The sequence below is a fragment of the Lepisma saccharinum genome, chromosome 7, assembly GCF_977018435.1.
Source record: "Lepisma saccharinum chromosome 7, izLepSacc3.1, whole genome shotgun sequence".
NCBI lineage: Eukaryota > Metazoa > Arthropoda > Insecta > Zygentoma > Lepismatidae > Lepisma > Lepisma saccharinum.
In genome coordinates, this window is record NC_139235.1 from 48,253,393 (window position 1) to 48,275,609 (window position 22,217).

General features: G+C 37.2%; 1 protein-coding gene across 1 annotated transcript in view; it reads left to right on the plus strand.

Moving 5' to 3' along the window:
* LOC145990222 (uncharacterized) overlaps positions 1–22,217 on the plus strand; it is a 70,716-nt gene that overhangs the window by 45,080 nt on the left and 3,419 nt on the right. Inside the window, exons 4-5 of the mRNA XM_083125896.1 lie at positions 19,471–19,711; positions 20,986–21,048. Coding sequence (XP_082982022.1) covers positions 19,471–19,711; positions 20,986–21,048 — 304 coding nt within the window. The remainder of the gene's footprint in view (positions 1–19,470; positions 19,712–20,985; positions 21,049–22,217) is intronic.

Here is a 22,217-nt window from a genome sequence, read left to right on the forward strand (position 1 = left end):
TGAAGCTGATACATTCACGAACGGTTCTTACTTTCCGAACAGACCTCGTACACACTTTTTGATATATCAGAGGTGAATATCGATGTTACGTTAGATGGATAAACAGATGAAACAATCAAAGTAATAATCGGTATACTCAGTACCTGAAGAACAAAACATGCCATCTATGAAACTGTGTAGAAAACAGATTTCAGATGCGGACTTGAAGCGAGATGAATTTCGAGAACATGAATGAGTACAATTCTTGGAGACATCATAGGCGTGTGCACGGAGGGGTAATAGGGGGCAGTTGCCCTCTTAATACTCTCACTTCAAAATTTAGTTTATTGGAATCTTAACACCGTTATCATCTCTTTAAAAATTAAGTATTTTCAAGCCGACGAAAGTTCGAAACAACTACGGAAGGGGTGCATTATTTCCTATGAAATTAAACTATCCAACTTCGTTCTCTAGTGAATTTCTTGTTATTAACACTCCTACACATTTTATTCGTTAGTTGTGTTTCCTCTATGCATTTGCAGAATAAATTGCTCATACACTGGAAATCAGTAGCTGCGATTGGGTGACAAGAGTGGGAGAGGCAAGGACAGTTTACTTTCTCTTTGTAGACATGGCTTAGCATTAAGAGGCCAAAAGTGGCAATAAGTGTGGGAGGCAACTGCGTCGCCCCACACCCCTCCCCTAATCGCCGCTACTGTTGGTTTTGATTGATTGATGAGTTTGTGTGTTAAGTCCACTTCATACAAAGTAAATCTGTCTTCTAATTGGTACTGGACCTACAGTTTAAAGTGGGATGCGAACCACTATGTGCCTCCGCCGGGTATCGAATGCATTATATGTAATTGTTTTGAATCTGCTGTACGAAATCATGTTATATGTAAAATAGTCTCTGAATCACATAGAGAAAAGAATAAAGGAAAGGGGGGAGGAGAACATTGGTGCCACCGAGGTTTGAATTCTTCTAATAGAGTGATTTTCGTTGGGTCCGGACACACTCTATATTCGCTCTGTTCCATACTCATCAATACAATAAAACAGTGAGACGGAATAAGGTTATCTTTCTCCGATTTTGTCCCCCTCCCTAATCATAGGGTCTGCGCACTCCTATGGGAGACAGTGCAAAAACAACGATGAATGGACATTTGATGTTTTACCTGGACCATCCATTGGACAATACATCCATAACTCAAACATGGTAGACCAGTTAATGCGATTCATTTAGACTTGTAATCTGTTTGAAGGCACGAATCAATTTAATTTTCGTACAAATGTCGTGGCGATTTAGTAGCTTGCTAGAATACACGAAAGCCAAAAGTAAAAGACAGAACAGGGTCAATTCGGAGAAACTTCTTTACTTTAAGGAGATGCGAAACAGCAGGTAGACCAGCTGATATTTATGGAGGTGTTCTGGATGGCACTTTCCCTTTCAGTCGAATTCCTGAATGACAGTTACGAGCCTTGTTTATCGTGTTTCTGGTGTCTCCTAAAAAGTCAGATATGCTGCAGAAATTCGGCAAATATGTGCTTTTAGATGTAAACTCATCACGATTACGATTATCTATATATAAGTACACTAGGGACAAAAATCGAGGCTGAGACTTTGGTAAACTAGAATATATCTTATATATATTATTTAAAGTTGAAAATTTCAGCAAATCAAAACGGCTTTAAAATGCAAGTTATTCTGATATACCCACGGTGTGCTTTCTTGTTTCTTCACAGAAAGAATATATATTTTGCTTATTGTAATTGCAAAGTTAATACGTCAGTGTCAACTGTGAAAGTGCTGCGCGGTTGCTTATATACAGTAAAATGCTTCTCTGAAAGCTTCGAAGCGAGGATTCAATCAGATAACAATAAAAAAAAAATGTTCGGCTAGATGCCATCGTCACACTGCAAAACTTTTCCAGTGTTTCCAGATGGGCGCTTTGTACATGTTTAACATAAGTTGAAAAAAAAACAAAGAAAAACAGCTGAGAGGTTACAAAATATATTTTTATTTACAGGGTGGCGCACGAAATGATCCACCATTTTGCTTTTCAATAAAAACTATATTATAAAGAATCTCTCAATGAGACATAAATGACACAAAGGTTGCACTTTGGAAAAACGTACTACAGAAATACATGCTCAATATGGCCACCGTTTTGACTTTTAACCTCAGTTAAGCGAACACTAATATTTCCAATTACCCTACGGCACATTGGTTCCGTAATTTCACTGCAAGCCTGAACAATAAGTCTTCGCAGTTGCATTAAATCTTGAGTTTTTTTTTTTTTTTTTCGAAAATCTTGTCCTTCAAAAAACCCCAAAGAAAATAATCACAGGGCTATATGCAGGCCAGGATTGTCCACCAGCGAAACAATCAGGAAATCTGTTTGAAATTACACGAAGATTGAAAATGTGCAAAAAATCCAGCACAATATTTGCTGTGTGTGGCCTTGCACCATCTTGCATAAACCACTGCGTATTGAACAGTAAAGCTGTGGCAAGAAGCTGTGGAATAAAACTATTGTGGAGCATGGTCAAGTAACGTTCACTGTTTACTGTATCCTCAAAGAAAAAGGGTCCGATCAGACCATGACTGGAGATAGCGGCCCAGACCGTAACCTTCGGTGCATGGCTTACTTTTTCATGAAGCACTCGTGGATTCTCAGCTGCCCAAAAGCGCACATTTTGTTTGTTAACCACACCATCCAAATGGAAGTGCGCCTCGTCAGAAAACCACACGTTGTACAGTGTTGCATTGTTACCCTCGGCCCAATTAGCGAAGGTCAATCTCTTCTGTTTCTGTTCATTTGTGAGTTTTTGCACCACGGTAATCTTGTACGGATACACGTGGAGATCACCTTTAAAAATCCTTTGAACAGAACGTCTTGATATCCCAAGTTGTGTTGCTGCTTTTCTGGTCAATTTGCCAGGACTTCTCTGCACAGCGACGCGGACGGCTTCAATATTCTCAGGCGAACGCACAGGTTTACGACGATCATGGTTTGATTCCAGTATCGTTCCTTCCACTTGAAACTTTTCATGCAGTTTGTGTATCGTTTTACTCGAGGGGCCCACCGAGTTTGGAAATGTGCACGAAAGCACTTCTGAGTCGCCACAATGCTCTTTGTTTCGGTGAGAAATAGCGCAGTTGCTGATCGCTGTTCCGTCGTAAGTCATCCTTTGTCCGCCATTTTGTATACTCTAGCCCCATGGGGACAGGTGGATGCACTACGCTTCAGTTTTCATCATACGATATTTCCAATGACTACTGCAACTGCTGTTGGCACACATGACGTCATTCCTCATCTCGGATCTGAAAAAACAAAAAACAAATGGTGGATCATATAAACCTCTAATTTTACTTGTACATAAACAGAAACCATGTCTTCCTCCTATACGAGTCTATCCTCTTCTTAAATAATGTGAGTATTATATTACACTAATAGTTTTGATTGATGCTTTCCTTTTGTATTTATTTTTTGATTGATGCTTTCCTTTTGTATTTATTTTTATTTATTTCTTTCTTTCTTGTTTTGGATGGCGAAGTTAAGGCACAAGCTTTACTTACACTTAACCATCTCTACATTTTATAAATTGAATATAGTAGCTAACTGTTTGTGAAATATATAAAAACTAAAAACATTAAAATACCAAAAAAGAAATAATAAAAACACAGAAAAATACATATTCACTGTAAGAAAATAAAAAAATACACGAAAAACATAAAGACACACACACAACATACATACTCAAATTACAGAAAAAGTCAGCGGATGTTGGTCTCACAAGTTTACACGAAGGTTTCAATTTATTTTATTTCCCAGTTTTCAGTACTGGTAACTTGCCTCAAGAAGATAATTTCTTAATTTTGATTTGAATTGGCCGAGAGAAGAAGAGTTTCTTATGTTATTTGGGAGGTCGTTCCACGCTCTGGAAGCAGTAACCGTGAAGGAATTTCTATAAAACGTTGTCTTGTGCGAGGGGATGGTCGATGGTCAGCAGAGAGTTGTCTCGCGAAAGGCTGCCTGCGCTTAGGGGATGAAATCGAGAAAGTAGGTAGGAGGGTTCTAGTGAGTTTACTATTTTGTAAAGCGCTGTAAGAGCGTGGAAGCGGCGGCGAGTGAAAAGGTCGAACCATCCTAGGTTCTTGAAAACCGGGGTCAGGTGGTCAAAGTATTTGATATTGTAAATAAAGCGCACACATGCATTTTGTATTCGCTATAGACGTCTTGCTAGTTCACCGTTGAGGTCAATACGTAATTTAAAGTGTGTAGAAGTGGCTAACCAAATTCACAGAGTACACTCACACCGCCAATGTAGGGTACTACGGATAAAGAGAATAGGCTATACTGCACAATCGACCCTTGTGTTCTACCATTTTGGCGTAAAAGAAAATATATGTTCACTCGTAGTACTTAATTCGAGCTTCGATTTGGCACTGTACATTTTTCAATTAGATGTTCCTGTTCTGTGAAATAATACAATCTTTTTTACATTACTTACCATAGCTTCTTTCCTGTATCCACATTCATGTTGTAAATACACAGTATTGCCAGGTCGAACTTTGGTTTTTAACGTTGATATAGATGCTAATTTCCACTAGGATTCAACTTTCTTTATTTCGTGTTTCCATCCGTATTTATGGTTTTCATTTTATTTTTGGATATTGAAGTTCCTATTTTTCATTAGCTGTAAATTATTTTTGTTATTTTAAATGGTTTTTCTTCAATTTGTTTGGGAAATATATGGTTTTTGGTTAATTTATTGTTCAAGGTTGTCTGATCGTGATAAGGGAGACCCTGACTTCACTTGTCCTTTTTATTGCACAACGTGAGAACAACCTTGGGTTGTGACGTTTCTCGATAAATGCCTACGTTGTTAGGTTAGGTCCGTTAGGTTTGGTTTTCTTAGCATAAATACACTGAAAATGTATTCTGTATGCTTAGATAACTAAACCCAACAATCCTTATATAATAATTCAGGCATTTAACTTACATCTTCACGCAAATTAGGGTCATTATGTTTCATTTTTAATGGAGATCCCTCAAACTAAAAACTATGTTTTCTTACACTTCCTATTGTTTCCTCGCCATAAATCCTACATTTCTGGAATCCTTCTTCCATATCCTTTCCAACGATGTATCATACATATTTGTATTAGGAATGGTCGATTCGACATCCTTACCAGAGACATCTTACTGACAGAGCATCATGTGAGTTGGATAAGTCTGCAAGACTGTCTCTGTTAGTACAGTAGAGGTTCAATGATCTGCTGTAGAGTGTAGTGACTGTGGAAGTATCTGTCCTTTTAGTGCTACCGCTACCATTTTGCCAAAGTATAGTAAATATGTACTGCGGAGTTTGGCTAAAAATTATTCGTACAGATGTTCACACACAATGCTTCTTACGTTACACATTTTCATAGTTTTTTTTCAGTGGTTGTAGAAACTCGCTAAGAACTAGACATCCAAGCTTGGAATCTTGGAGAAGACACGTGCTACTCCCATAATCTATTTCATCATTCATCCTCAAATGGCGATTTAACCCAGAGACGTAAAATTTAAATTCATAGAGGCTCTTGGTTTAGAATGTCTCTTTGCTGTACGATAGTATTGTATTATTCATTAGAGTTTGAGTTTTAACCCCACTTTCGGCACTGGTACTGGACCTATAATTTAAAGTGGGATCCGAACTACTGTGTAATGTACCTCCACCGGGCACATGTGGAGGCCACATTATTCAGTTGCGTTAACAATTTATTTGTTATAATTTTTTATACTTTTTGAATAGTGGAATAGGAATTTATGTAATCTCATTTTTCATTTTTATATGAGAAAATAAGTTTACGGTCCCAATGTAGATTATATATCTAGTACATATATTATTAGCGCCATTCACTTAATGTCAAATTATGGGTAAGGAATTCTGTCTCTATGTATATTGATATAAATGTGATCTTAACTTCTTTACTGGTGGAATATTTAAAGCTAAATAATCACTTATTTTTTAATTTATCCCATCTTAATATCAAAGTCAATTTGTGAAACAAGTAACCGTGATAGAATGTAAAACTATATTTATAATAATTTAATTTTCATTTAAAAATATTTTCTATTGGGCAAGTCACATTTAATATACCTATAAACGTCATACGAAATGCATATTAGGGTTAAAATAGGATTTATTGATGGAGTTTTTCTTGTTCGCTGGAGGTCAGTAAGTGGGCAGACGAATCGGCCGGGAAGGGGACACTACCCCCTCTGCTCCCACTGATGCAATCCCCAGGGGGGCAGTTATTAAACAATCAATATTTTGTTGCCTGGAATATATATACACACATACATGCATTTACAAAATAATATTAATTGTGCTATTCCATTCTAATTTTTAAAAAGGGGGTGGAAAGGAGGCAGGAGAGGTAGATGCTGAAGTGGATGTAATGTGTGTGTGTGTGTGTGTGTACATGTTGTAAATGTAAATTAAATATTATAATACTACCTTCTGTAATTTCTGTCTGATTCTTGTGAGCTTTGCGTTACAATGATTTTATCCATACTTACGTAAATAATAATATTTTTCTAGAGAAAGTATTCACATTGATTCTACAATTGAGAAAAGGCAAAGGTTGCTAGAAAAGGGCGTTCCACACTTTCGTGAACGTAGGTTCAAATGAAATTTATGTCGCGGGATAGAAAGCCTTTCCAAGAAAAGAGATAAAGCACGGGGAATAAAGATAAAGAGAAGCAAATGTTTCCTTTCTTGTAAAACTCGTTTCTGGATTTAACTCGTGATACGAGTTCTCGGGAGAAATTTCTTCCATCCAGGATGTCTAAAAGTGGCCAAGGTTGTCTCGGAGCCACCCACGACAATCACAGGCCTTCCCAAAATAGACGCCGTGACATACGCTGCTCGCAGGTAGCCGTTTCATTCAAACAAATTGCCACTTGCATCTCCACGTAGTGGGTAACCAGATACCTCGTCCGCCTTTCTGCATACTAAGCGTTGTGACACAAGAGCCAAGATAAGCTCCACCGTTCGGTCTGTCTTCCCGACCATAAAAAGGACAAGCGTGCTGGCCGTGGCATCTCTTCGGCGTGCAGGAGGCTCGTTTCCTTTGGATGACAACCTGTTATTTGTTGGTAGGCAAAGATGGCGTTAGAACCTGTTTTGGAATTGTTTTAAGCTGCATAGAAGACTCATCCCAACACTGCAAATGGAGTGTGTTTACTATTCAATCACGGCATACTAAAGGAATGCACCAACAGGAAGAGAACGAACAATAGCAATATGTAATAATATAATAATATAATAAAATCAGGGCTAACCTCCGTCACAGAGCGCTATGACGTCAGGTGCCCTGCGTTTGAATCCCTGCCTGGGCACAGGTATTCTTTGTCAATGTCCCTTCACAAATTTCATCATATTATCTGTAGCAAAAACCTAAACCAATGGAATTATAACAGGTTTTTACATTCCCGTTCAGTGTTTGCCTTGAATTGTCATAGTAAAAATATAGCAACCCTAAAGGGTACCAAATATATCTATCACAGAAGAATCGCTAAATATTCTATTAGTAAAACTGCAAATATCTTGCTCTGTGTTCTTCGAGTTTTTTATTACTTTTTAAATACAGGGTGTCGTCGTACAACAACTACTAGCGTTCACACTGCGCGGAGAACAACGTACTTCTATACGTTTGCGCATTGAGGTCTTGTTTCTCTCCTCAATGTACGTATGAAACCATGCGTCACAGATTGACGGTTGCCACTGACAGTTATATTTTTTATCGAAAAAATACATTTTGTTATTGCGCCTGGCTACAGGTTGCGAAATTAATTACTAAAAGGGAGTGTAAATACATCTGCGCAGAATTTACGTAATCAGTTTTAATGTAAATATATGAAGTATGATATGTAATATGTGTATTAGGGTGATTTTTTAAAAATGTTGGTTTTGATTAAAATACATTAAAACTTGTATCAATTCAAAGCTTGTAAATGAGGCTACAAGTTTTATTCCAAATAATTTCCTGTGGCTTAATTTATACAAAAGAGAACCCCGCCGAGAATCGAACCCGAGTCTCTCGTATTTTAGTCAGAAGCCCTAACGACCGAGTTCGTTATGTAACAAAGAGTTATAGAGTAAAAACTTTAAATGAAAGATTGCCTTTTTAAGATTTTTTTTGAAGTTACGGCAAAACCACTCACGTTAACGAAAAGTCAAACAGAATGTTTTTGTAGTCCATTTAATGAGGATCATGACTAAAAAAGTTGATATACTTACTACCATAAGTTATGGGGATGTAAGTCGGGAACTTAGGTTGATGGGCTGTTAGGGGAGCGGAAAGCACAGGAGGAGGGGAGGGGATTAGACTTTTGGGATTTTGCACTCGAAGTAGTGGTCTGAAAATAATTGACAAAAAAATAGCTTTTCGGGAATTATTACCGACACTAGACGCCTTTCCCCTTTAATGGCTGGGCTATTAGGCCTAAAAATTAAAACTTCAAGTCTTTCCATTATTGGGTTGAATTGAGAATTTTACACTATTTATTTGCTTTAAGAATGGCATGAGTTGTTGCTGTAAGAAATTTTACAAAAATGTAAAATAAGGGCAAGATGGTTTTCAGGATTGCCCAATATAAGCAAATATGCGTACATTTTGCTTGGTCGGAACGTGGTGCTGATCACATTGACTTCACTATGGCCTAATCTTTTTTCATACTATTGGGTTAATCGTTGTGGAAGGAACAGAACTGTAAAGGTAATCTTAATGTTGAAGGCCCGATAGATCACAATATTGTATGATATGGTCTCGGATTTGAATCCTGGCCTGGGCATCGATGTTTCTGAGTGTCCATTCATCAATTTCATCATATCATCCCACATTCACATCGGAAATTAGCCAAAAGTGGCACAAAAAGCGAAGTAAAATGAAGCAAATCAAATCAAATCAAATATTGTATGATACGCACAGCTCAATTGATTGTATGGTACATTACAATAAATATGATATAATTATCATTGTAGCCGAGATCGAGAATGTGCGAGCCTACCTCCATAGCACCTGCGTGTTTTGTGGAACTGTGCAATGCCCAGAGGACAGTTTAATATTTTGCTTTTTTCCTACGCTATCAAAAGATTCGAATTCTCCCTGGTATAGTGGTTAGCGGGAAGCATCACATCACCCCCACTCACGACCGGATCAAGAAAGTGTGGGGCGTTACCCCCACACCCCCTATACGCCTTCATGGCGTGGTGCTATGCACAGGGGAGCACTTTACTTTTTTTATAGTGGTTAGCAGACGACATTGCAAAACTTGGTTGGACTCTGGTATAAACCTTTCCAGCAATTCACAATTGTCACGATTAACCAAAAAAAATATCAGGCGACTCTGTTCCGGTAGCAGATTATGTGAGTTTGTTTTCCTGAGTGTTTAAGTTCACTTTATGTAGTGTAAGGATAATCAGCGCTGAACCTACAGTTTAAAATGGGATCCGACACACTATGTACCTCCACCGGATATCGAACCTGGGATCCCTTGATTACAAGGCGACGAGGTTACCGGAACGCCATAGCGGAAACATAGAGAACAGTAGGTAGTTATAGCTGCTATGAAGTAATCATGCGTCGGCCTTGGTGGAGGAGTGGCTAGCACGAGGCCAAGGATCCTCGTTTCGAATCATGGTATGCGCATTGATGTTCTTTGTGAGTGTTCCTGCATAAATTTCATCCAATCATCCTTATCGTCATGATTTAAAAAAGCAGAAAAATGGCGCTAAATAAAACAAGAATCAAAGTAATAAAGTTTACTTAACCAAAAAAAAAAAGTTTGATATATTTATATGAAGTTGAACTTCTCCTTGTAGGGTTATTCCTAATCTTTGCCACGCTTGCCAAAGCTAACCTATAATTGTTCCCCCAAAGCCTCGTTGCCTTTCATGGCACCTCACTGCCGGCGCTCGTCCTTCCAAGGCCGCTAGAACCACGGCTGCCTGATTAACGTGGTCCTCATCGACCTCCCGCTGGCCAAGTGGGTGCCGAGATGGATGGTCGCTCGCGGGAGTTGCGACACGCAGGCATCCGGGGAATCTGCCTCCGAAGGGGACTCGATCCAGCTCAGGCAGCTCCCTGGCGCCAGGAGACGTCAAATGATACGTTCCTCTCCTCCCAGATCGTTATTAGCGAGGGTTTATAATGAACTCGTGTTGCGATGACAACTGTTCGCCGTCAAAGGCAATTGCAGGAAGAGAACCGTGGCGTCACTCCTAGCTCGACCTCAACACTCAACGTCAGAGGATTCTCGTACAAGTTTATTTTTTCTTGCTTGTTCTCGAGCCTTAGCAAGTTGCCATCGCAACAGGGATAAGTCTCAATGTTAGAACATGAAAGTATCCTATTTTCACTGAAAGTAAACTATTTTTTGTCGACAACCTCCGAAGCGGAACGTCACAGGGGCGACAGAGGGGATTCATGACGCGCTTGCTTCATGGGAATCTTTTGGGGGGACAAGATTTTATACCAATTCTATATATCTTCACACGCAAATGGGGGATCGTTTCTTTGATTGACTTGTTATTGATTTTTAGTTATGGTTATTACGTACAGTTTTTTTCTACCTACCTGTGGGTGATCGCGGCGATGGGGTTGAAATGAAACATCACCTCTTATGCCTTTAGAATCGGTTTGGAAAGGGGGGGGGGGGCATGCTGTTCGCATTAATACAAGATTAGTCAAGCAGGAAACCAAGAAAAAGTAAGCCATAGTTTGATAATGAATGTCATAATCTAATAGAAATAAGAAATCAGGCTAGACTAGGTTGTTAAATAACTCTGATGATACAAATCTAAGCAATTATAATAGAATAAAGCAAGAAGTTAACCACACGTTTAGAAGTAAAAAAGGAGATTTCTTGAAAAGCAAAATTAACGAAATTGAAACAAACAGCAAAAACCAAAATATCAATGATTTATATAAAGGTGTAAATGAATTTAGAAAGGGGTGGCAGCCTAAAGTAAACCTGATAAAAGATAAAGACGGTGATTTTCTAGCTGACACAAGCGATATTCTAAATACATGGAAGAACTACTTTAATGACCTTTCAAATGCCCATGTAGGAGATAAATCAGAAAAAGGTGATAAAATGAATTGCAATAATTATTGTGAAATTTCTCTACTCTCGACAACATATAAAATATTATCTAACATTCTTCTAACAAGACTAACCCCATATGCTAATGAAATTATAGGTGATTATCAATGTGGATTTAAACGTAACAGATCAACTACAGATCAAATTTTTCACATCAGACAGACACTTGAAAAAAAGTGGGAATATAATCAAAATGTCCATCAGCTATTCACTGATTTAATAAAAGCATATGATTCGGTCAAAAGAGATAAATTATATAATATATTAGTCGAGTTTGGAATACCTAGGAGACTTTTTCAGCGAATATATTTTCGCCAGGGGTCATAAAAGTGTCCACCGAGGGAGGAGGTGTCGTTGAACCCTGCCAGGCCTCGGAGCGGTGTTGCGAGGTTGAGGGAAAGTTTCCCTTGCCCTGAGGGAAATTTGAAATACATTTTCCCTTATAAGGTATTTTTCAAATACATTTTCTCCCAAGGAGTGGCGGTTTATTGCACCCTCTTTTGCCAAAAGTCAAGGGTGAAACTGCGAGGACAATGAAGAGACTTTTCTTGCCAAGAATATCCCACGGTTACTGTCTACCTGGAAGATACAGTAGCGGTGAATTCTTTCCCCTGAATGCCTAAGATACAAGTCCAAGGGACACATCATAGATGACGCTTCTTGGTTCACTGACCTAACAGTTCTAAGAAAGCAGCTACTCTATAGACCCACTGCAGGCGCTGTTTAGACCAGCCATTGGAAAGTTTGAAACAGTGTTACCAGACACGTATCTATATAAAAATTGGGAGGGGATCCGACCAAGTCTGTCAATAATAATAATAATAATAATAATTGATTGTGTTGGTTTCGGCTCATATGCATATATCCATGATTCGTCACCTGTTACAATCTTATATACGTCTTTTGAAGCACCACGATTGTATTTATTGAGCATTTGTTTGCACCAATTGACGCGAGCGTCTTTTTAAGTTTTTGTCAAATTGTGTGGGATCCAACGAGAACATACCTTTCTCACAGCTAAATGATCATGTAATATTTTATATATGCTGGTGGAACTAATGCCTATGGTTGCCTCAATCTCACAGTATGTCACATGACGATCTTGCAGTATTAGGTTTTGCACAGCATCAATGTTTTCTTGAACAAGAACTGATTTTGGACGACCTTCGCGAATCTCGTCGGTGAGCGAATGGCGGCCACGATTAAATTTGTTATACCAGCGTTTCACAGTGGCAAAACACTAAAAAATGGTAATTCAATCCTCCCTTGGTAATTTTTTAAATTATTATCTATTGAACGATTCCATTTAACTTATTTCAGCGTAGTAGTTGTGGTGTGCTTGTATGTGGGTTTGTCTTGCGTAGTAGGTGTGCTGTCTAGTGTGGTTGGGAGTCTTGTGTAGTAGTTCTGCTGTCTAGTGTGTTTGTGTTTATCTTATGTAGTAGTTATGCTGTCTAATGTATTTCTGTTTGTCTTGTGTAGTATCGGTGATGTGTCTTGTGTAGTAGTTGTGCTGTCTAGTATGTTTGTTTTTGTCTTGCGTAGTAGTTGTGCTATCTAATTTGTTTGTGTTTGTCTTGTGTAGTAGTTGTGGTGTGTAGTTTGTTTATGTTTATATTGTGTAGTAGTTGTGGTGTGTTTGTGTTTATATTGTGCTATAGTAGTGATGTGTTTGTGTGTGTCTTGTATAGTAGTTGTGCTGTCTAATGTGTTTGTGTTCGTCTTGTGTAGTAGTTCCTCCATTCATATTGGGGGTTAGGCGTAGAGCTGACAACTCTGCACTGTAAAAAACTATGTCAAGAATCAGCAATATAAGGCCATGGATGTTCCCAAGGTAAAATATTCCGGAGGTAAAATAGTCCCCCGTTCGGATCTCCGGGTGGGGACTACTTTGGGAGGTCCCTGGACTAAGGATAAGATCTACGTTAGGAATAAGGATATTAAATTAGGCACCTGGAATGTTCTGAGCCTTTACCGGCCTGGGACATTTCAGTGTACAGTTAATGAGATAGTTAAGTATAAATTAGATGTAGTAGCTGTCCAGGAAGTTAGGTGGCCAGGAGAAAGGAATTGTAAAACTAAAAATTATACTTTTTTCTATGGTGGTACTGAAAATCATAATTTTGGAACAGGCTTTTTCATAAATAATAGAATTATCTCGGCTCTTAAAACAGTAGAATTTATTAATGATAGGATATGATATGCAGTTTTACAGGGTAGGTGGTGTAAAATTATTTTAATAAACATACATGCACCAACGGAAGATAAAGATGATTATACTAAAGATGATTTTTATACAGAGTTAGAACAGGTCTTTGATAAATTTTCTCAGTATGATATGAAAATTCTGTTAGGTGACTGTAATGCACAGATTGGCAAAGAAGAGACATTTAAACCCACGATTGGTAAAGAAAGTCTTCATGAATGAAGTAATGATAATGGTATAATATTGATTACTTTTGCAACCTCAAAGAATTTAATTGTGAAAAGTACCACTTTTAAACATAAAGATATCCATAAATATACCTGGTCTTCTCCAGATGGTAAAACTCATAATCAGATAGATCATATTCTCATTGATAAGAGAAGGCATACTAGTATAATTGACGTTCGTACACATAGAGGTGCTGACTGTGCCAGTGACCATTATTTAGTAATTGCTAAATTAAGAGAAAGACTCTCAGTGATAAATCATAAGCAACAAAATCTAAAAGTTCTAAAATTTGATACAGGAAAGTTTACTGATGAAAGAATTAAGAAAGATTACCAAATTAAACTGTCAAATAGATTTGATGTTTTGCAGGATTTAAATGATGATGAAAGTATAAATGAAACAGACGTAAATAAGAATTGGGAGCACATACGTAATGCAATAGAATCAGCAGCTAAAGAAAGTATAGGATACCATAAACCGAGAAAAAGTAAGCCATGGTTTGATAATGAATGTCATAATCTAATAGAAATAAGAAATCAGGCTAGACTTAGGTTGTTAAATAACTCTGATGATACAAATCTAAACAATTATAATAGAATAAAGCGAGAAGTTAACCGCACGTTTAGAAGTAAAAAAAGAGATTACTTGAAAAGCAAAATTAACGAAATTGAAACAAACAGCAAAAATAAAAATATCCGAGATTTATATAAAGGTGTAAATGAATTTAGAAAGGGGTGGCAACCTAAAGTAAACTTGATAAAAGATAAAGACGGTGATTTTCTAGCTGACCCAAGCGATATTCTAAATAGATGGAAGAACTACTTTAATGACCTTTTAAATGTCCATGTAGGAGATAAATCAGAAGTAAATGAAGTCCACACAGCAGAACCTTTAGTTCCAGAACCTAACTTGACTGAAGTTAAAGATGCTATTAAAAGACTAAAAAATAACAAAGCACCAGGGATTGATTTAATACCAGCTGAGTTAATTAAATATGGTGGAAATTCATTAATATGTCAAATTCATAAATTAATTTGTTTAATATGGAATAAAGAAGAAATCCCTCATCAGTGGAAACAATCCATAATTGTTCCTGTGTTTAAAAAAGGTGATAAAATGAACTGCAATAATTACCGTGGAATTTCTCTACTCTCAACAAAATATAAAATATTGTCTAACATTATTTTAACAAGACTAACCCCATATGCTAATGAAATTATAGGTGATTATCAATGTGGATTTAAACGTAACAGATCAACTACAGATCAAATTTTTCACATCAGACAGACACTTAAAAAAAATGGGAATATAATCAAAATGTCCATCAGTTATTCATTGATTTCAAAAAAGCATATGATTCGGTCAAAAGAGATAAATTATATAATATATAATTTGGAATACCTAAGAAGCTTGTTAGTATGATAAAAATATGCACCAGTGAAACAAAAAGTAAAATTCGTGTGGGTATTAATATGTCTGACAAATTTACAATTCAAGATGGGTTAAAACAAGGAGATGCATTATCTCCATTGCTCTTTAATTTTGCCCTGGAATATGCTGTTAGGAACGTAAAAGAGACTAAAGAAGGACTAAAATTAAATGGTGTGACTCAGTTGTTAGCATATGCAGATGATGTAGACTTACTGGGGGATGATGTGATTACAATTAAGAGTAATGCTAAAATATTTTTCAAAACTGCTAAAGAGATAGGTTTGGAAGTTAACAAAGACAAAACTAAATATATGCTTACAGGCCGAAACCAAGTGTTATGTAATAATCAAAATCTAATTATTGATAACAACTCGTTTGAACCAGTCTCCAAATTCAAATACTTAGGAGTAATATTAACAAATGAAAATTATATTAAAGAGGAAATAAAAAGTAGGCTTAATTCAGGAAATGCATGTTACTACTCTCTTCATAAACTTTTGTCTTCTCGCTTAATATCTAAGAAACTAAAAGTTAAAATATACAAAACAGTAATTTTGTCTGTAGTATTATATGGATGTGAAACTTGGTCCCTTACATTGAAAGAGGAACAGAAATTGAGGGTATTTGAAAATAAGATCCTTAGGAAAATCTTTGGACCTAAAAGGGATGAGGAGACAGGTGAGTGGAGAAGGTTACATAATTTAGAACTACATAATTTGTATTCATGTCCAGATATTATCAGAATAATTAAATCAAGAAGACTTAGGTGGGCAGGCCATGTGGTACGAATGGGAGAGGAAAGAGGAGTTTACAGGATTCTTGTTGGGAAACCTGATGGTAAGAGACCTGTAGGAAGGCCAAGACGAAGATGGAGGGACAACATTGAGATGGACCTAAGAGAAATCGGTAGGGATGGAAAAGAGTATATAGATGTTGCTGAAGATAGGGAAAGATGGAAGGCCTGTGTTGCTGCAGCCACGAACCTTCGGGTTTAAGAGGGCTAGGGAGTTAGTTAGTTAGTTAGTTAGTTAGTCAAGCAGGCAAACTGTTAAGAATAAGGTTCAGTACACTAACAATGGCAGTGAGCGTTTTATGTTAGCAAACATGAAAGCGAGCCTAAAGTACCTAAAGTAAACATACATTGCTTAATTAAATATGTCTGTATTATATTGTTCCGCAAATTTTGTGTGACCAAAATAATTTGAGAAAATAATTCTGGATAAAAGGGGGGGGGTGAAGGGGAATGTTCTACTTTTGGGGGGTGGGGCCTTCGGGGTGGGGTGGGCACCCCTGAGCTACAAAGGTTACGGTTTCCAATCCCGGCCTGGGCATGGGTGTTCCTTGTGAGTGTTCATTCATCAATTTCATCATATCATCAATCATCCTCATCTTCGCAATTAGTAAAAAATGACAGAATATCGAAGTACATTAAACCAAATCAATCAAACAAACATTTTCATCTTAAAACTAATATATAAATAATCTTACTATTTCTGCCAAAGTGGTTAACGTTTTCACTCTTAATGCAAACTGTTGACTGACTAACCGTTAAAATAGCTGTAAGAAGTTGATTTTTTTGTAACAACAGAAGCTTACATTATACACCAGCCCTGCCACTCTACAATTGTCCATTGTTGGCTTTCAATGAAATGGAATTTCATCATATCCTACTAGTAAGGAGCTATCAAAACGGACAATAATTTAAATTGAATCATTATTTTGACTTTTAATTCTAAACAGGACCGAAACATAACTTATTATTGCGAAAACATAGGAAACGCATGCTCTACGTTAAGTTAAAATGACTGAAAAAGCCAGTGAACATGGTTTACCACGTTTCTTAGCTATTGTCCGAATGCTCTGCCAGATTATTGAAATTTTTGGAGGGGGAGGACTTATCAATTTCAAAGGGGGATTTCTCCCCCCCAACCCACCCTCTGAATTCAACACTAATAGCAGTTTCTATCCCAAGTGGAGCTCCAAGTTTTCGATGTTGATTCAGTATTGGTACGTGAATTGGGTCCAGTAGAAAGAAAGGGTAGCAGGTCCCAGCCTTGAAAAACAAGTATACAGAGACAATGAAACTAAATACTCTGATAATGCATCACTCAAAGCAAAGCTTGCAAGTGTTTGAATTTTAGTTAATTAACGATACAACTCATCTACAGCTGAATGTTCCCATTGCTTATTTACAGTTGAATCAGAAGCCACGTTATGAATGAAAAAGCAACGATACAACAAGGGTGCGAAATCCCAGGGGGGACGGGGGGAATTCCCCCACCAAAGATTTTGTCCTGGAATTTCCCAAGCACCAAACTTTTCTGGGGGGGGGGAGTTTGTGTTCTAACAACAAACATGAACAATTAGTTTGGAAGTCGGATATACTTTACTGGAATGATATCGAAATATATACACGAAGAGCGGACAAAAAAGAGCCTCATCTCTGCAGAAATTAGTCCAACATGTAATTTCTTCTCTATTTCTCATCACCTTTCGTCAGCTACCACAAAGTATATAAATACATTAATAAAAAATGTAATAGCATTTAGATGTGATTTTTTATTGGAAATTATTATCTTCTTAATGTCTCTTAATTTTCCCCTCCTCCTTTAGTCACGCAAATCATTGTTCATTGGATTGGATTGATTTGTTGTTTTAAGTCCACTTCATGCACAGTAAGGCTAATCGGGACTGGACCTACAGTTTAAAGTGGGATCCGAACCACCATGTGCCTCCATCGGGAATCGAACCCGGGACAACTTGGTTACAAGGCGACGACGCTACCACTGCGCCATCGGGGAGGTCTAAATCATTGTTCATGTTCATAGCATTAGTAATATATTAAAATCTTCAATTTGCAATCGAATTTTAAATGAAGGGCAGTCAATATAATATACTGCATATTTTATAATATAATTTGATTATTTAATATTATATATAGTGTGTATGTGGGGGGGGTGCCTGCTCCTTCCCTCCTCCACCAATCTGCAGTGATATCACATCCTGGATAACATGTTATCCGGAACTCGAACCCAAGTATCCAACCATGATTTAAATTGGTGTTCGTTGCAGTATTGTTGTGTTTACCTTAAGTGTTGCTATAGGTCTTTTCAGTTCTTACGGCGGGCGCTCTAGAAGCTGGCAAGGGAAGTGGGGAGCGGGGAATTCGCCGCAGACAAACCAGACAACAGCGGTGGCGCCGAGAGATACGACGTGGCGGAAATACTACGTGAACCTCGATCTACAGGCTGTTGCGTTTCTTATCGCGCTGCATTGGTCGCTTTCCCGCTCCCCACTTCCCTTGCCAGCTTCTAGAGATCCCGCCATAAGAACTGAAAAGACCTATACCACTCAATCTGAATTGAGCCAACCGTTTGAAAGTTCACTGCAGCCTTTGACTACAGAGTAGTAACCGGTTTAAAACGTTACTCTTACCTATAAACTTCAAAGACAAATGCCAGAAGCACATCTTAAGCAATAACTTTTAGTACATTTTTGAGCAGAAAAAATAAATGTTATTGGCAATCATAAATTTGTGCTGAGTGGTTTCATACATAAAGTGCCCCCTCCCTTTTCTTTAGGGCTCCTAACATCGCAATGTTACATCCAAGAAAAAAATGAGAACATGTGTTCGCCTTAATGTTCTATACGTACTTGAGTATTTGAGGACCTTGGCTTACCAAGCGGCTTTTCATTGAGTGACACGCGGTCAGCGTGTCGAGTCCCACCTCTGCTTTTTTATCTAGCTCTTGAGACACAAATCATCTAACTTTTAAATAACATCGTCAGGATGTTTTATCAACACCAATTTTGGAGATCAAACGGCAGTCGGCTCGTAGGATAGGCAGTAGCGTCAATGATTCGGCTACCTGCATTGTATGCAGACGTTCAACTAAACTAAACACACGGCCATGAAATTAGGCGGGTGGCAGATGCTCGTGCTCTTGCCTAGTCGGAATGAAAGATCTCGTTGTATAGTTGGTGTTTGTAATCCATGTGATACAAACTGACATTATTTGCTCGAAAGGTAAAGGATGACAAATGTATGCCCCGGAGAGAGGTCGGTCTGACGCTCGAACGGGCAACGCAGTGCGCGGGAACGAGCATCTTTTGTCCCGCTCTCTCTTTGCTTTTCCCACATGTGGCACCAGCGCAATTCTGCCTAGCCGCCTATTTTCATTGCCGTACGTTAAGATTGTGTTGCTGACCAACATTATAAATTGTCTCATTGTTAAGATATAGCTGCATTGCTGTGGATATTAAGCAAAATCAGAAAGCTTTGCATTGCTCACATTCGTGGCCATACAAGACATGCTACTAGTGGTATCGAATTTTGTTCAATATTTCTACTTGGATCGACCCATAAGAATCCCGTGTGAATATATACGTATCTGACTATACTTTGTAGTATGTGTGTGTAATATTTAGTCACATGTTTAGTAGCATTTATGTCTTAATTTTCAGCTCCCGTCGATGTTGCGAAGAAGATCCTGCTCCGAGGCAATGACCTGCGAGGCTACCAAAAGTAAATTCCAGCGAGTGTCTACCCTGAATGGAGTGAAGGAAGTATCCATAGTTGAGGACTGCCATTGTCGTGCGGAGCCAGAGGCATGCCAACGGGTGCCGCATCTTGTGTCCCTCTTCCACGGTACTCCATTCGAAACACACGTCGACTTAGGAACGTGTCAAGGAGGGTGCTCATCTGGTGAGTGTGGCTAATCTAAAATTATATTATAAAGCTGTTACAAATTCACGTTTCTAATACAGTACAAAATTACTAACTTGTCTCTTGTTAAAAATAACATGAAATTGTCTCAAAAAGTATTTTGAAAAATTTAAAGCTATACACTAATAATATTTTGATTCGTAGATTCATATAGCAACTTATGCAGTTAAAAGTGGATTCCAAGTCAATTTCAATAATGTATATTTTTCCATTAACTTATTAAAAAAATTTAACAGTACAAAGGATATTGTAGCTCTCTTCATTTCATAGTCTTCACCATGCCGTAGTTGTTTGGTCCCATGCGTATCTTTTCATATAGTTCTCATATTGTTATAACTCCTGAAATAATATTTTCGAATTCATTCAGCAACCTGTTTCAAACAGATTAAATACATATTGTTCCTAACCACTAGGGACTTATCACAAAGCTCGCCATAATGCCATAAAATTACTCTAAAGCTCATCTCAAGTTCATTTCATTTCTCATGTATAGAAAAACATAGTGAAAAAGTATCCACAAATATTTTCTACCAAAATAACTTTGATTTATCAGGCAAAACTCAGTTAGCCTTGGAAAGTAAATGTATGAATGTGGACTTCATTTTGGACGTTGAAGGTGATGAGAAGAGCCAATTATATACTACCAATGTTCGAATTTAGTAGCATGTAGAAGGAGAAGGGTGGTTTAGTACTTTCTCTTTCTCTATTGTTATACATTTTTCAATGTTAAGGCTTTCGTAATTGGAAAGCTAGGTTAGATTATTGTATTATAATAGTAATATATCAAGAAACGTTTAACTTGTTTCAAGCATATTTAGTACAAAATGTCGCAGTCCATCGATTTGACAAATGTTTGCTGGTAGGTAAAGTGTTAGCACCATTGTATTTTCCGTCGTATATTCATCAGAATTAAGTTCAAATAGTGCAAGGACTTCATGAATAATATGAAAATAGTGATGAATATTTTATTAGACGGGTGAAAGCATGAGAGTCAATCTTCAATCTTCAGTACGAAGTCGAAATGAGTTGGTGTTACGAGATAAGCAATAGTATTGCCCATTGTATCCCATTTCATTTAATGATCTTCATTTCTCAGGGAACTAAACATATTTAAATTTAAGTAATTAATCCCTGACGTAACAACCTTAATATAACGTAATTGCGACCATACTTAACCTGAAGGGAAATAATAAACTATTGTAAAATATTACCCTTGACATTAACAAACATAATTTGTCATCATTATTTTTCAGTTAATTCCGAACACGCCTGCAGACCATTAAGGAATAGAACAATAAGCATACCTGGACCTAATGGTAAGTTCATTTTTTTCTGTGTAGGACACTACAAATAGTTTTGTTTTGTTGATTGTATTTGAGACTTGTATTTTATATACAATCGTGACGTCTTGCAGAAGTAAAAGAGACAAAGCTATATACTTATTACATGTAAAAAACTTCTCTTTTTCTCTCCTGACCATTGTTCGATAAGTTACCTAGTAAAAATAACTAAGCTAATGTTACAGTTACTTAGTTGAACAAGTTACTTAGCTAGCTACTATTTAAAATAATGTAGTTGTCTCTGTTTCTAACTCACAGTCTTCTTATTCTCTATATATCATCCTAAGTGATCATTAACATCTTCACTCTGGTTTAAACTACACTACAATAGAATTCATTATACAGTATATCTTATAATTATATACATATATAATATCTTATTTCTTAAAGTTATAAGCTCCGTCTATTTTCCATATATCCTTTGTATGATAGCCAATAAAATTAATTGTTTTTTCTAATGCAGAACGTTTACCCTAATCACTACAATCATTTAAACCTATTTTATGTTTATGTACTGCGAACGCTGAAGGTAAAATTCACAAGTTACGCATATGGCTTCAGGTGATGCTACCAGGTGATTGGTCCACAAAATGGAAGTAGGGGGTTCACGAGCAGACAAGAGCCCTCGTTCAATCTGGTTCTGAGCAGCAGACTGTCCACATCTTCACCTTACACGCACACCCACACACAGCTGTTAAGTGTTTCACATTGGTGGTTAAATTTATATATTTAATGAGTAAAATTCTTGTTGCCTGGATATTTGCAAATATACACACCACCACTATATCACACACAACACTTCCGTTTGTGTAATTCTAGAATTATTTTGTGAAAAGGTTAAATGGTATAAATGAATTGCGTTCAAGGTAAATAGTTGTGGTATCTGTGTGTAGGATCATAATCAACATATTGTATATTTCATTATTATTGTGTATCATCTAAAATAACTACTTGTTAATCATGGTATGTTCAACTATTAAGACAAGGAATACATATGAAGGCAATATAACTACCGTATACATTTTTGATTAACGAGGTTAGTTTGAAAGGCCTGGACGTTAATAAGTTAAAAGATAATTATGCGAATTTATCTCAAATAAATCTTGCTGCCAGTTTTTGTTAGTTTGTATTGTTGGTATTTGACT